The following is a 17,720-nucleotide window of genomic DNA, read 5'->3' on the forward strand; positions in this document are numbered from 1 at the left end:
TAGTTATCACTTATTAATTACTTGGTGCATAAAAATTAAAACGTATCGGACTATTATTATTGAAACTTATTCATAATAGAGTTACCTATCTAATGTAGACATTTCTGAATCTATTAAAATATTTTTACAAGTTAGTACTGTTGTTCATCAAACTTTAAGCTTATTAGAAAAAATTCCTTTTTCTTTAACTTGTAGGTATCTTGAGAAAAAGTAATTATCACAACATAGTGATATTATTTTAGATAATGCAAGAACACAAATCAATTTAAAGCCTTCTCTTTTATTATCCTATTTAAAAACATACCATCATAAAGAAAATTCTACATTGGAAAATCTTATGATGATATACAAATATTCAGTGGTTTTTATAAACCACCCATGCCTTTTGTTAGATAACCAATACTTAATTTATTTATTACATTTAAAATTTATACAGCCATAACATTTTTAAATAGACATGAGTATCTGAAAAAATATACTTAATAAAAAATGATGTATACTTAAACATTAAATAATAAAACGTAAAACATTAATCATTATGTACATATTATATAAAATCAATGGGAATTTAATTAAGTTAAATATTTGTAACTTTGTAAGTATTGCAATATTTTTTTTCTTGTATTAGTTGTTTAATAAATGTGTTATAAAAAGACTTTTACGTATTCAATTTTAGTTTTTACATATCCTCGTGTATTATTTTGTAATTGTATTTCACTAATATTAAAAACATGGATACTTTGTAAATGTGTACCTATTTATTTGTTATTGTTATATTTTTATTTACTTTGTTGAATAACAACATACACTTTTAACTTCATATTCTGAAGCAGAATATTTTAAGGAGTATTTCAGAACATAAAAATAAAAAGCCTCAGTATATGTTATTAAAATTTGGTGCTTTACTGCTTTAGTAAATGTCATTAAAAATATATTGTATAAAATATTTATTTTATTTTAAAGCTGAATTTTAGTATCACTTGATATTTACATTATATTATATTATCTTGAGTATAAAAATTCAAAAATATTTAAGACGCAAACATGTTTTCTCCTTTATTAATGTATTTAATAAACAATTAGATTAAGAATATAGAATGTAGACGTTAGGGAAAATAATTTATGAAACATTGAATTGAAAACAATGAAATCATTAACTGTTTTTCCTATATTGCAAACTTATCAGAAAATGAGCACAATTCAAAAATATCAATATTTTGCATTTTCTTGTGTAAAGTTTAAAGATCCATTATTTTACATACATACTATACATTGTTTATTATTCATGCAATTGTACATAGTTCTGAGATAATTAATTATTTTTATAACTGTTCACTAAAGCTGTATTGTTTATTTTTTGGACTTCGGCAAATGATAACTTATTATTAATTTAGATAATGTATATTACACTTACAATTATAACATATAAAGCAAAAATTGTTTGTAGATTTTTCTATATTTTTTTTGTTTAACATGGTCATAACAGCAATTTTTATTTTTATAAATAGTAACACTTTGTAACAATACAAAAAATTAAAATTAAAGAAATACTTTGGTTATGGTATAATTCATTATATCTAAAAAGTTGTTTGCGGATACTAAAATGAAACCAAAAATAAATAAATAATTTGTAATTTAATCCAATAGAATTTTCATCTAAAAACCACCGCCACTTCTTTCCACACTGATTTTGCTTTGAACTTTATTATGGACTTCTTCTAATTCAGCCATTCTGGCAAAACGAGAGTGAGATATATGACCTGATTTAAGTGCCGACATCATCTAAAATACAATACATATTATATATTAATATGTAATCACTACTAACATTTTATAAAAAACATTACAATAAACTCAACAAATAATAATATTTATACTAATAAAATTAGTATAATTTCAACTATTAAATAGTATTATTATACTCAATTCCAAAAAGAACAACCACGGCAGAGAGTAGTTTTTGTCGGGTGGCGGTCAGACACCATCTGGTTGTCCACCCTCCCTCCCCGAGTCAACTATCTGTATGATTGCTGTGTAATGAAGCCTCACCCATATGCACAAGTTGGTCGCTGTGGGTGTTTCTTATTTGGAATAGAGTATAAAGTGATTAATATAATAATATTCATACCTGTAAGTATTCATCAAGCTCAACTTGACCATTCATATTGGTGTCTATTTCTTTCAGAATTTCATGAAGCTCATCTCCAGTTACATTTTCACCGGTATTCTGTTAAAAAGTAAAACATTATAATTTTTATATTAAGAGAAAAAATTATTGACAAGAATAAATACCTTCATACTCCTACGAATATCATTGATGGAAACATATCCTTTGTGATCATGATCGAGAATCTGGAATCTTTTAACATACATTTTGACCTCTTCCTGAGATAGAGTAATTGGAATTTTGTCTCGAGATGCTCTGTTTACGCTCATGCCCATTTCAGTGGCTAAAAAGTTGTGAGCCATTTCCAATTGTTTCTAAATATTGTAAAATAACACATTTAGTAATAAATTATTAAGTTAAATAACTATCAAATATCTAACCTTTTTTTCATCATCACTCCAATTTAATTCTTCGGCCATAATGTTTACAATAGTTGGGAGTGCTTCTTGGGCAGCTTGTACATTCAGGAATGCCAATCGTAAACGTCTAGCAATCATATCAACAGCAGTAACAGCGTATTCTCTAACTCCATAACGAATCTGTAAAATAAAAATAAGTTTTTAAAATGATTTTCAAAAAAGTGGAATATAAGTTTAATGTTTTATTACCTCAGCATCAATATATGGAAATTCTGGGTGAATTTTATTACCGATTACTGGCCAACGTTTGCCAGTGAGATTAGCTAATTTAGCTACAGCAAATGCTCTGTCACCATATGACGTAGCTAAATGTTGTGCGACTTCACATTCCAAACCAAAATCTTGTACTAATCTAATGTACATTGTTGGTGTCCATCCATGTGATCCTTCCAATTGAAGACCATCTGTTTGACATTCAGGTTTTTTTGGCTTTAATTCTGGAATAGCTGCAAAAACAATCAAAAATTACATAATTGCAATAATTGATAGACAAAATAAAATCTAATCAACCTTTTATTGCAGCATCAATAGTTTCCTGAGCCATAGATCTGTATGTAGTCCATTTTCCTCCAGCAATTGTTACTAAATTAGATTTGCTTACATGCACGATATGATTACGTGCCAATGACTGAGTGTCACCTTTGTTTGGATCCGACACTAATGGACGAATACCACCCCACGCACTTAAAACATCTCCTCGGCGTACTAAAACAAGTTTAATATTAAATATATTATACTAAGTGAAGTCATGAATTAAAGTATTAACTATTAAAAACTCAATTTGATTGCATACCTTCAACATCAGAGTTGAGATAATTTTTTATTTCATTCAATATGAACGAAATTTCTTCTTCTGTAGGTGTGGGATGATAAGTTACATCACATGGGCTGTCTGTGGTACCTGATAATGTATGTTTTTGCCATGGTAAAAAAAATATAACACGGCCATCAGACGTTTCAGGATCCAAAAGTCCCATTTGTTCAGGGCTATTAATATGAGAATAATGAAATAATGTTTATATAAAAATATACATCAGGATTTGTAAAAATTACCTATAATAACCAGGCAATACAATGTGTACACCTTTACTAGGAGTACATATTTCCTTGACATTGCTATCATCCATTTTTCGTACAGAATCAGTGAAAGGTCCAGCAGCATTTATGATACACTTTGCTTTAACATCCCATTCTTTTCCAGTCAGTTCATCTCGGAGGTGTGCACCACAAATTTTTCCATTCTCGTCTTTGAGGATATTTATTGCTTTTACATGATTTGCTACTGTTGCACCATAACGAGTTGCAGTCAGTGCTAAAGCAAGGCACATTCTAGCGTCGTCTTGTTGGCCTAAGATATAAAAAAAATCAATGAAACAACTAAACAAACTAAATAATTGCATTGTTATTACCATCGTGATATACAATAGCTCCAACCAATTTATTTTTTTTAAGCATAGGAAATATTTCTAATGCTTCATTTTTGGATAAATAATAAGAACTTTTAACTGTTTTTGAACCTGCTACAAGATCATACGCTTTAATACCAACCCAGTAGTAAGGAACTTTCCACCACCTAATAAACATAATAAATATGTAGTGAAAACATGTGAATTAAATATAAAAACTAGAACATACTCATAAACAGGTAACATGATTGGTATGGCATGGGTTAAATGAGGAGCCGTCTTAAGCATTGATGAACGTTCATGCAATGCTTCTTTGACCATTTTATATTGTTCCAAATCTAAATTAAGTATTGCTTTTTGCAAATAACGTACACCGCCATGGATGAGTTTTGTACTGCGACTTGATGTACCAGATGCAAAATCGTCCAACTCAACCAGTGCAGTTTTTAAACCTGAAAATAATTATTTAAAGATTTAACAATTTTATTATAATATAAAATTACTTACTATATTAAAATGTATAGAAGATAATTAATATTAAAATGGGCCTAATATTTTTACATTAAATATCTTACCTCTTGTGACCGAGTCTATAGCACAGCCAGCCCCAGTAGCGCCACCTCCAATAATCAGGACATCAAATTCATCTGAATGTAGAGATTGAATTTGAGTACTTCTTGGGGGTAATGTTCGCAGTCTTCCAGTTTTTTTGGCACCTTCTGCTTGCACTGTTTGTAATTGCTTCAATCAAAAACAAATAAATTTAATAAGATGTATCACAAATAATGACATAATAATAACTCTTAATAATTTTATTATTTATATAAATAAAACTGCTAAACAAAAAAATCTTAAAATAAACACTTTTCAAAAAGTACATATTATAATATAGTAAATACCTATTGGCCTAGAGATACTTTTTAAGATAACAACAACAATAATAATATAAAAAAGTAATACATACCGTTGGATTTTCTCCGGTTAATAACCATGTGGTGAAATATGCTCCAGCACTAACTGAAGCACCACCAACGATTAAATTATAAAGTTTTGACGTCATTATGTAACCTAAAACATAATAAAAATTTTAATTAGATAATTATTTAAGCTATCAGCTACTTGAAGTAAAAATTAAAACAATGGACAGGGAATGATAGACTATGGACTATGAAAAAAATTCAGTCGGGGAAAACTATTTAATTAGCGCTCAAATTAGTAATTATTGAACAAAATAACTCACATTTTAAACTTAATAAAAATAAAATATGATATAAAACTTAAAAAAATATAAACATAGTTTTTTGTCTGATAAATAATATTTATTTTTTAACAATAACAATAATGTCTTCAATATCAATAATATCTAATATTTTTCTCTATAGCTATAAAATGTGAATGCCTCCTACTGAGTGAATCAATCTAAAATAAAACTGTTAGAAAATAGTGTAAAAATATTTATTAGGTATTATAGAAATAGTATGTAGAAACTACACAATCTTTATAACTTTATAAGGTTAGATTTTTATTGGTATTTTGAAAATTTAATTCAAACAAATATATGGTTTTAATCTAAATATTGAAATTAAATAAACAAAAACAAAAATTGTTATTTAAAATTCTGAAGCAGATTTACTAATTGGAATTAAGCCAGAGACTTTTTTAGCAGACCTTTAGATTAACTGCCAAAAGTCAAATCATGTTATGTATAATATACTAATACTTGTACATATATATACTTAACAAATTTTAAATATAAAACTTCTTACATAAATAATATCAGAAACATAATACATTTTTTATGTCAATGTGACATTGAATGATATTGAACTTGCTTTTAAATACCAAACATTTTAAAAATCACGGAAGAAACGAAATGATTACATTTAAATGTTTATTATTTGAAAATATTATTGTAAATTAACATAAACAATTTACATTTTTAAAACTTAATTAAATAAATTGTGACCTCTGGTTAAATAAATTAAAATACACTATTATTCATCAGTATTTAGTTAGATGACAGCATTAGGTAATATCTTTAAATAAGTAATTAATTTGATTTGTATTTCTGCTGAATAACCTAAGACCTAATATGTTGATGCTCATTAGTTTATTATTTAACTGTGAATCAGTTCTTATTTATTTAAATAATTAAAAAGTGTGAAATTATTTTAAGACATTTAATAAAAATATAAAAAATTATCATTTTATTATTACAATAAGGAATCAATATTAAACCATTTAAGAAAATAAATTATTATAAGAATATAACACGCTAATTTAAAATAATTTTCATAAGTATATATAAATATTCATATTAGTCAGTACCTAATTATTAGAGTAATTATATTATGCTCTATAAATTAAATAGTATTTAATAAGCTAACTACATATTGTAATTAAAACAATTTGTCAAACATTAACAAAAATGGAATAAATTCATACTAATATTATGAAACCACATAACTCGTTATTTGTATGAAGTGTGTTGAACACACATTTTAATAGATACAAAATAATGCCTAAATATTTAATGTAAATTAGATATTAAAATTTAAGTCCACGCTATTTATAATACTATTTTAATGTTTTTTTTAATTCACATATAACTATTAGATAAACCTATTACTTAAAATACAACAATTTTTAATCAAAAATTAGTATGATCAATGTAGATTAATAAATTAGTTGAATTTAAAGCTAGTATTAATATACTATCTTAAATTATTAATTGTTAAATATAATAAAGGTATAATATTTAATTTTACTAAAATAATATCTATTTATTATTTATATATTATTATCAACTGTGTTCCGATTATTTTTTTCTGGGTAATTAATTTTACTGATAATTATTAATCATTATCATTGCTTTGAAAACAATATTTTCCTGTAATTAGAATTTAGACCTTTCTTAATGTATTAATTATGTTATGTTACCTATATTGTATTAAATTAAAAGATAAATTATAAAATAATTAATAGTAATCCTGAAACAATAAACAATTTTATCAATGTTATTGTCATTTTATGAACATAGTCATTAACAACATGAATATGCTTTAGAATATCTACCTATGTAAAATACTATAAGAAATAATACTTATATAACAACCTACAAAAAAAAAAAAATGTCAATCTTATTAGCATTGTTCACATTTAAAATATTTGTACCGCATTAGTGTTTTTAAATAAATTAACACTAATTGCTTATGTGTAAAACTAAAGTTTCTAGGAATAAATTTTTATATTAGGTACAATTAGGTATATTACAAGCTCGGTTACAAGGATTATTATTACCTTAAAAGTAGGTTTAGTCATAGAAAATATGTATATAATATACCAGTTTTTTCAAAAGTTAGATAACCCTCTACAATGTACACTCATTATATATTTTATTTTTAAAATTTAAAATTCAAGAATTAAATATTTCTGTTATAGAGTTTGTGATTGATTACAGTTAGATATTTTATGAGCAAGTAACAACATATTAATTTTAAACTTTTTATGAAATATGTTATGTTTTGGTATTACAATAATTGATGTAATTATTCTCATACAGATGTAATAATTTCAATAATGTATTATAACCATAAGATTATTATGATATTTAAATATTAATTAACCATTAATGTCAAATAATTTTTAATTTTGTACAATTTAATGATATTGATTTGGAATTTTGGAACAAAATTAGAAGGCCGAGGCAAACAACAATAGGTACGTTATTGATTAATGTTGAGTAAGTACCTACAATTTTTTTTTCTTTGACAACTGTTATCCCATTTAACGTTATAGTAGATAAATCATAAGTGTATAATTTAATATAATTGTACATATTCCTATATAGGTAGGTGGTTATATAAATTCATACATATTTTGTTTTATATTTTTTATAGTAGATACGCATAGGTAATCAATGTCACTGAATGTAGTAGGTGACTTAGTTAAATCAATACAGGTATTTTGAGTGGTGTCTACAAAAAACAAAAAGGTATCTAATAGCTGATTGTGCGAGATTGGCTGCACGACCAAGGTCGTTTTTAAGCAACAACTAGGAAAAACGTGAAAAAAACATAACAGGTAGGGATATTGGTGTATTACCTCGTCGTATGGTCGGCAGTAATGTCAAAAAATCGCAACAAAAAAGAAGGAAATTTGATCACAGACTCGTGTCCGTTACAGATTATGAATTATTTTAACGATAATATCACGACGATGGACGAAAACCGTATACACTCTACCGATCGGTCGTTATTTGTCATCGCAATAATTATGTATAGCAATTCTTGACATCGCGATACTTAAGAAACGATCGGAAATATTATTATTTATTATTTGAATATATTATATGGTAATGGAATCACTGCACGGCGGCGACACACGTAACGCGACGGACACGAGGACACGACTGACGAAGCGGCGGCGGCGACGAGACGCGAGAAGTCACGTTGAGCTGGTGCCCGCAGCAGTAGTTACTATCACTGAGCACTGACCACCGCGGGCCGGAAAAACACGTTTGGCGATTACGAAAAAACGATGATATGGTAATCCGCGGCAAATAATGGTTTATCTTTCGTTATCGGACCGCCCGAGAAACCGAACGATGGTTTTGGAGGGGAAATTAGACGCGTCGCATCACGCGCCAGACACGAGTGCGTGCGGCGGCGGCGGCGGCCTGTGATCGGCGTTATCATCGCGCGCGCCCGCGAAATTGACGACCCGCCGGACAGCGCGGACAGGTGACCGAATTCCGGTGTAACCGAAAACGAACGATATTATATTGTTGGTATCGCCCCGACAGTCGCGTCTCGCGATCGTCATTCGTCATATTATTAGCTGTATATTATTACATAATATCGCCGCGCACTCTCTCGTCCGATATCGATCGGTCGCGAGGTCAATGTCGGTTATGTTGCAGCGTGGGCGTTGTAACTTTGTAAAGTGGGGAGGATGTGTGGCGGGAACCCGCGGACGGGCGGAAAAATCGCGATCAAAACCGAAATAATAACATCAATGAAAAGCAATATTATTTGTGCAATTAATATACTATTACGTTCGGCCGGAGCGATGTGAGTTACTCACCCCGTTGGTGCCAGTGTCGCTCATTCAGCGAGCAGCAGTCGGACGGTGATCGGTGGTCGGCACTCGACTGGCGGCGGTGGCCGAGTTTTTAAAAATAAACGCCTAGCGGGAGGCGGCGGCGCGACGATTGTCCGCGGTCGACGACGACGGAACGTGTAAAAAAAAAAAAATGTTAAAACGATTTTTTTCACTTGTTCCCCACCGCGCGACCGACGTCCTCTGCTGTGGCGGCGGCTTTGACGTGACATTGGGGACTCCCCACGCCCGCGGATCGCAGGCAAAAAAAAAAATTACATCAGACTCGCGGCGGCGCAAGCGCGCGAATACCTGGGCACCGCGTCGGCACATATTATTATTATTATGTGTGGTTTATTTTTCGTGTAATATATTTTATTGTAGGTTTGCACGCCCGGCCGACTGCCAGCAGTGTTGTATAAGGTAAGTATATAGGTAGGTACTTGAGTTTTCAAATACTTTTTAAGTAGGTGCTCTGCAAACATACATGTTTTAAATACTTTTGAAAAAAGTACTCAGCCAGTAGTGTATTTTAAATATACTCAGTCTGAGTGTCTATATGATGTATCGATTTAAATAATTAAATATTACCATCATGTATGATATATATTTTATAGTGTACAAATTATTATTATTTTTTTAGTTTTTATACGTTTTATATTTTTAATTAAATCATTCACGTTAAATAAGAAAAAAGAGAAAGTATGTATATATAACTGCTCCGCTAACCTATACTACAGATAGGTGTCAATTGGTATTGTGCACTGTGCACATGTCGTCATTGAGTATGTCATTGTAATGTACCTATATTGTGTTTAACTTGAATTCAATTATTCCATCGCATACTTGTACAGGAAACGATTCTGAGCGAAGATTGTCTGTTGGCCTTTATTACTAAGTATACAGATTACAGACTACAGAGTAATCTGTGAGGATTTACCTATTGCGATATATCCTGAAATAATGGAGATATCATAATAATTATGTTTTTTTTTAACTCACAGAGACAAAGATTACAAGTATTTCATATTTTAATTAAATTTAATATTTTGACAAAAAAGTTTAAAAAATAATTTTTATTTATTTATTTTCAAAAAAATTAAAGATTGCCATTTATATAATAAAAATATTTTAAATTTTATGAATTTCTAACTGCAAAATAATTTTTAAATTTTATCGATTTTAACGAAATTTCTTAAAATTCTAACAACAAATATATCTAAAAAAATATATATATAATTCAATAACTGACGTATATTGTTTATACTTCATCGTATGAATTACAGATTGGACCCTCAAGAATATTGTTACACTCAACTACTCAAGTATTCAACTGTCGACGTACAAGAAATAAGAATGATAATTTCATACGTCATAATAATATGAAATAGTATAATTTTAATTTTTAATTACAATAATTATTATTAGTGATATATTTCTGGATCCATTAGGCATTAGGGAATGTATGTAATACGTTTGTGATACTAAATAATACTCGTTTTGCGTGACTTGTACCTAACAACAAATTCAAATATTTGACGTATGAGTAGGTAGTAATTTATAGTTACATCAAATGATATAATGTTCAATGGTCTATAAAATTAATAAAAATGTTTAAAAAAAAGTCGGTTCGGTTAATTTATAAGATTTAAAAATGTGTAGAAAAATTTGAATGTATTTATAAATACTATATTTGTAATATATCTGCAGGATTCGAACTTAAATATTTTTAATATAAGTATTTGTATCTGTACTTGAATAACTACTTTTTACAAGACTGGTGACAGTGTAGTAAAAATAATATAACATTTATAATTATAATTGGGTATAGTAATAATAAAATTGGTAAACTTGTTTCTGTTACGTAGTTTTGATATAGTGCACTTCATCATTGAGTTAATCACTATAATAAACGAGTTAAATTTTGATTCAATGGCAAATCATTTGAGGTATACGAAAAAATAATTCTGAGCAAAAAAGACTGGCGTGGACCTATAATTTACATTATTTATTCTAAATTTATCTAATTAGTAATTTCTTAATTCAGCAGGTTGAAATAATTTATGCCAATTAAAATGCATATAATTGAAGTACTACCAATATAAATAATCGTGTGTGGACAAGTTCAAAATATAAATCAATTATAACTTATATAATTAATAAACTATTAAATAGTTAATAGTTAATTATATAGTTACAAATTGGTTTAATTATTTTGAAAATATTAGTGTGTGTAAAAATAATTGTTTATACCTAGTTGATTGCAGATAGTTCAATTGTTAAAAGTTTCTAGAATTTATATTTTTTAGTTTATAATAATGAGAAACTATATATCAAATTGGTATTTACTGCATTTGTAGAAAAATCTGGTGGTAACAGACTTGGATACTGAACTCGTGATTATTAAAGAGTATTATTAGTATAATAATATTCGTGTCAGATTTTAACAAAACGTGAAATAAGAACTGAAAAAAAAATACTGAAATAAGAAAACTGTGAATAATAACATAGGTATACTTAATGTTTGTTAGTAAAATACTAAAATGTTACCTTGTAAGGTGTAAAAAAATGACGTTACGAGTTATTTGTTATAGATCATAAATTATCACAATAAAACCTATCTTGTCATTATAATATAATTGTTCCACAATAATATCTTAAGATTTTGACGTCCTCTTGAAATTTGGCGTCTGTGACTGGCCCCCCTGCTGTCTTTAGCACCCCTTAAAAACAGTCTATAAAACTTCCCAGATTATTAATCTTAAAAATATAAATGTATATATTTGAATAATATTTTTTCATAAAGAATTTCTAATAGGTATTTTTGAGTAAAAAATATTAAACAAATTATTAATTAAGAATTATTAATGATTAATTATTTTACCAAACGTCATAATGTAGATTATAGCTTCTTATGATATTATACAATACACCGCATGATTGTAATAATTATTGGTGTAAATTTATAATTTTTTGTATACATTTATTTAATATGTAAAAAAAATAAGAAAAACTATTTAAAAAATGCTTGAGCAATTATATATTACTAATATTCATTAAACAATATAAAACCTAACTTAATTATAAAAAAGAAGTTTAAATTTTAAAATTTATTTACGTTGAATAATTTTAAATTAAATTTTATAAACATGTAGATTGTAGGTGTATTCACTGTTAAGTATTATATGGTGATTTTTTATCTAAATTATCTAAAATAACTATTATTTTCGTTTTTACGCCTATAGAAAATTATAATTATATGTATTATTAATTATTATAACTTTAATAGGAAAAAATAAGATTCAATACCAAAACAAATATTGTAATAGGTACTTCATTAAATATTTTTAATTAAAGTAGGTGCGTAATTAAGTATTATAAAACATTGTTATTTAAATACTCCAGTAAGTAATGAATAAGGCTGAGACAGTAAAAAGTTAATCCAATAAAAATATTTTGTGCATTTGATATTTAAGTACTTAAGTAGGTATAATTACATGCCTATTGGAATAGGAGTATATTATTATTAGCATTATAAGTGTAAATTGTATAGTGCAATGACAAATGAGAATTATGCAGTTATTATATTTATAAAAAAAATGCTTTAATAATATGTATTATCTGATATATTAATAATATATGATATATTATTATACAATTAAATTGCATATTGTTTAAACGTAGTATAGTGTTTATAATTCGAATACCCGTGCAATTTCTGCATTTTTCATTCATTGGTAACTTTAAGTAGTTACCTTAATATCTTATATGAGCTCACTTTACACTATATGGTAAAACTATAGGATAATTATTTTAGGGCAAGGTGCGGTAAAAAAGAAATATATTTCTATCATAACATTTTAGATTATGAGCTGAGCGATAAATATTTTAGTTGAACGATGATGTGTATATTTTTTGTTTGTCTGTAATTTTATTATACAAACATTATGAGAAGCAGAAAATTACTTGAAATTTAAGTCTTCCACTTTGGTGGTTTTTGGTGGAAAATTGTATATAGTAATATTAGAATAAAAGCCAGTACGTTTATCAAAATGTTGTCAAGATAAACAATAAACGAGTATATTCATCGTTTATGCAAGACATGCAATTTTCAACAAATATTTGTTTTTGTATTTTATATATTATAATATTATATATTTATATAATAAGATAATAAAATTCTTTAATGCTACTTATAGATATTTGAAATTGTCGACTACGTTAAGTTTTTTCAATTTATATATAAATAACTATATGTCTATGTTGTAAAAATGTGTGTTTGTTATTCAATAAGTTGAAAAATTAAATACAGAATACAACTTTCCATATAAGTTAATGCTTTTAGAATTGAAAAATATTTAAAAAACAATCACAATATTTTTATATGCGTTATTTAAGTTTCAAACGTTTATTTACAAATTATTTTATTATTGACAATTTATAACAATTATAAAAATTATAATTTTTATACCTAAAGCTTGACAATTTTATTTAAGGACTTGATATTAGGTTCCTTATCAGTTTCTTAGTTGCAGGAATTTCCAAAAAAAAATATGTTAGCGATAAATGATAAAGATAAGGTAAACATATTACAATTTTATTTTTGAGTATCCAAATTTAAATGTTATTTTTCTCTTAGGGTGGGTCGTGGGTTTTGTGCAACGATGCAAGGTACTCCACTATTTTTTTTTACTAATAATAAACGTCTAGACCACCTCTTATACAATAAAGGTAATTAAAAATATGGTGATTATAATATAATATGACATTATACCTGTGTTTGATCGCAACACTTTGAATGTCATATTGTCATCTATAATAATAATAATTAATAATACATCTATCTACATAATTACCTTCTATATTTTACTATTTATAAGTATTTAGTATTATACACAGCAGATAAAACAATATTGACTATAAACATATCACTTTTCATTATTGATTATTTAATATAATCACGGATGATGATTATTACTGCCGGTCTGTCACCGTATATATCTATTTAATAGTAGTGTAATATTTCAATACAAAATTCATCGGCCGTCGGCCGTACGATACGATAACCGCAACCATTTATCATAAAAACATAATTATTAATAAAGGTAACCAAAGCGACTTATAAACTGTATACACTACACGAGTGATGTACATATTATTATAAATATTTTCGTATAATAAATAAAAATAATGTTTGGAGTGTTTGGACAGGTAAATTCATTCACTCGAACGGGCCTCATGCGGCGGCGGTGTTCCCTCCCGCCGTTCTCGAATTCTCCGATCGTCAGCGTGCACGCGGTGGTTCGATGCAGTACCTGTCGTTTCACGTGTTCAGCGCGTGGCGTAGTCGTCGAGTGGGAAAGGTAGAGAAGAATTAAAAAAAAAAAAGAAAGAAAAAATACTGTAATTGGCGAATCCGACGGCCGTGGCCTTGAGCCTATACAACATTAAAATAATTATTGTCAGGTCGCGCCATGCCGCCGCCGCCGTCCATAATATATTATAATACACTCATTACTTGTTCATAATCCGTCTTTTATCGTATATTATTTTATTAACGTGCGGTTCACGTGACACGTGTGCAGAGCACGGAATAAATATTATGTTCATAGTATTATATTTTTATATAGTTGCTATTTCTTTTTGATTTCGTATGCATATTTCTTACGGTCACCTATCACCCCGTCCCCAGGGAGATAGGTGAAACATTTTTCGTCAGCGATTCTTCCCCATTTAAAGTTCAATCTTGATCATTAAAATTACTCACTCCGAATTAAGTATGCAAAATGCAGTATATACATGTTTAATTATATAAGGGATATAGTAGAATATTAACTGTTATTATAACGACCTGTATAGATTCGAATAATTTATAGGTATTTATAAGTGGTGACATTTTATATTTTTAGCACATATCTATAAGCGATGCTCCATGCACGTATATTGATTTTACAATGATGTTTGTGTTTTTCTCTACTCAGAATCGAATTAATCGCGTAAATTGATTTATCATTGAATTACAATTTAACAAATCCATATTACAGTAACATACTAATTAACAAATAAGTACACTTGATGCATAAACAAATACAATAGAACGGTCATCTACTTATATTAATCTTTGAGATTATAAATTTATAGTATAGTTCGTTTCATATAGAGTACCAAATCTATACAGCCATAAATCAACTAATCATAAAACCATGTTGTAATAATTATTATGCTGAAAATAGGAAATTTCATCTTACCTTATTGGCTTATTGATTAACTTGAAAATTCATAAAATGTTGAATTAAATTCAATATTAGGTTATATTTTTTTCTAAAAAAATAATAAGTTATGTGTAATGAAATTATAGAAGCATCACATTTGTTTTTGCAGATCGTAGTGCACCAAACCTGACCACTGTTGATACACTTACAGACTACAGAGTACATGACATGCTTACATATTCCTATATTCGCAACTAAGTGGGAGCTTAGTGGGGATAACTGCTAAGCTCTCTCTCCAAACATTGTCCTACCACCCCCAAATAAATATTAAATACTGTTTTTCACGAAAAATGAGATAAAAAATTGACTTTGAATAATTAAGTACTTACTACGCGTCTGAGTCTATACACAACAGCCAACAAGACTGTTCCTTGCTATTCTCAATAATGAAATATATATTGTCAATTTATAAGAATGACATTATATTATAAAATATATACGAGTAAAATACCGTTAGACGATGATTGTAAAATGTGATGGTTGCTGTCGTCCTGTCGTGAAAGCTGCTATCATGATTCATTTACTCACGAGTGTTATATTGTGTCATTGTCATACGCCTATCAACTAGTTCAAAACTAGTTTATTGTTATATTATGATATTTATAATAATTAACACGATGTTGATCATATCGTAACCTCATTTGACACGACAAACGTTAATTTTTATTAAAATAAAAAATAATTTACTTAAGATTGTTATGCCAAAAAATATAGTTAAGGGGCTGGAGGCTATGACTCCAAACATTTTATTTTAATAAATATAATGGGGTAACCTAAGCCTTTTACTTAAAAAAATTGATCAATTTGCCTTTATTTACTATACCTATTTGTCGATAAAATAATTATCACTTATCACGTAAGTAATTACTAAAACGTTGACAAATCGTCGAATTTATGTAAAAATCGTGAATAATAAATATCGAAATATTTTAAAAAGAAAACTAATATAATTTTTCATAATAATATTTATTTATTTGTCTTGTGATTGAACTTATGGATTCAAAAAGATTCTAACACGAAAAACAATAAAAATAATAAAATTAATAAATACAAATACAATTTATATATATGTATTATGTATATATTGTACATGTATAAATTACCACAATATTTAAATTAATTTTTTTTTTTGGACTGTAAATGGTATCCATTAAAATATTTTAAAGTCCAGAATAAAAACTTATGAGGAATATTTTAATAAATATTCAATCTTGGGTAGTTAGCTATGCGAATGATAAACATTTTTGAGATTTTTAAATAAAGTAAAATTTGTAAATGTTTGTGATTTTGTTGAAATTTTAACTCCAAACGCTCAAACAAAATTTCTGTGAATTTAGTTTCAACTTTATTTTTTTAATCTCACTTATTATAAAGGAACCTTATATTGAATGTTCTAGTTTTTTGACCTAGCGAATTTTTTTTTAATGACATTTATAGAAATAAAACTTATATTTTTAAATTAAGGTACCTATATCATGTATAAAAAATTCGTATATATAATTTTAATCATAATCATATTTACATAATATTGTAAAATCAATATATTTGGTACTCCGCTAAGAATTTAAAATATAAGAAATTTTGGACTATAAAAAAATTTAATAGTTGTCACAATGTGGATGAATATTTTAACGTCATGTACAATTACAAAAAAAAAAATTGTTACTATGTATTTTTAATATTTTATAATTGCTTCAAAGAAAAATTATATGGGATCTTATAATAAGTTGTAAAACTTTATAACCGAATATAGAACTTTGTATCAAAACTTAAAAAATTTCGAAAATTGAATATGCCTATTAATCGATTTTGTTTATAGCTATTGAAATTTATATTGAGTACTTACAGAAAACGATAATTTAAGTAACAGTGTAAAATGTCTACGATTAAGGTTTTTTGACATTTAAACTTTAATCACTCATAAAGAAATAATACGACATTTTACTTTAAACTCTTAATTCAGTTTAATTCCATTAAAACAAACTTATAAGAAAAGGTGCGTTACTAGGATCAAAAACTACTTTATTTGCTTTAATACACAATTCAAAAGGGTTACGCATTTTATGAGAAAATTTAAAATTTAAGGTATATGAATTAAAAATTGTATGAATTATTATTATAATTATTTACCTCCAAAATAATTTGATAATTTTCATGATTTTATTGAATTATTGATGACTATAGAAAAAATATTGTTAACCTTATAATTTTTATTATTATTGTACAAAACTTATAAGAAACTTTTTATTAATTTTTTAAGATTATTTTACTCACAAACAAAAGTTATGTTATACATAAATAAAAGTAGATTTCAAGCATCTATAAATAACTCTAAAAAAGCCAGAATACTTTGAAA

General features: G+C 27.1%; 1 protein-coding gene across 1 annotated transcript; it reads right to left on the minus strand.

Moving 5' to 3' along the window:
- Positions 1-1,437: 1,437 nt before the first annotated feature.
- On the minus strand, positions 1,438-9,309 carry LOC132923719 (glycerol-3-phosphate dehydrogenase, mitochondrial). The gene is made up of 13 exons (XM_060987662.1): positions 9,078-9,309; positions 4,957-5,060; positions 4,568-4,733; positions 4,222-4,444; positions 3,996-4,159; positions 3,640-3,934; positions 3,380-3,573; positions 3,097-3,291; positions 2,776-3,032; positions 2,548-2,706; positions 2,293-2,481; positions 2,129-2,227; positions 1,438-1,782 (listed from the first exon to the last, which is right to left on the minus strand). Exons 2-13 carry the CDS (start codon positions 5,050-5,052, stop codon positions 1,657-1,659), a joined length of 2,163 nt encoding a protein of 720 aa, XP_060843645.1. The 5' UTR covers positions 5,053-5,060; positions 9,078-9,309; the 3' UTR covers positions 1,438-1,656.
- Positions 9,310-17,720: the final 8,411 nt, after the last annotated feature.

The sequence above is a fragment of the Rhopalosiphum padi genome, chromosome 3 (assembly GCF_020882245.1).
Source record: "Rhopalosiphum padi isolate XX-2018 chromosome 3, ASM2088224v1, whole genome shotgun sequence".
NCBI classification, from domain to species: domain Eukaryota; kingdom Metazoa; phylum Arthropoda; class Insecta; order Hemiptera; family Aphididae; genus Rhopalosiphum; species Rhopalosiphum padi.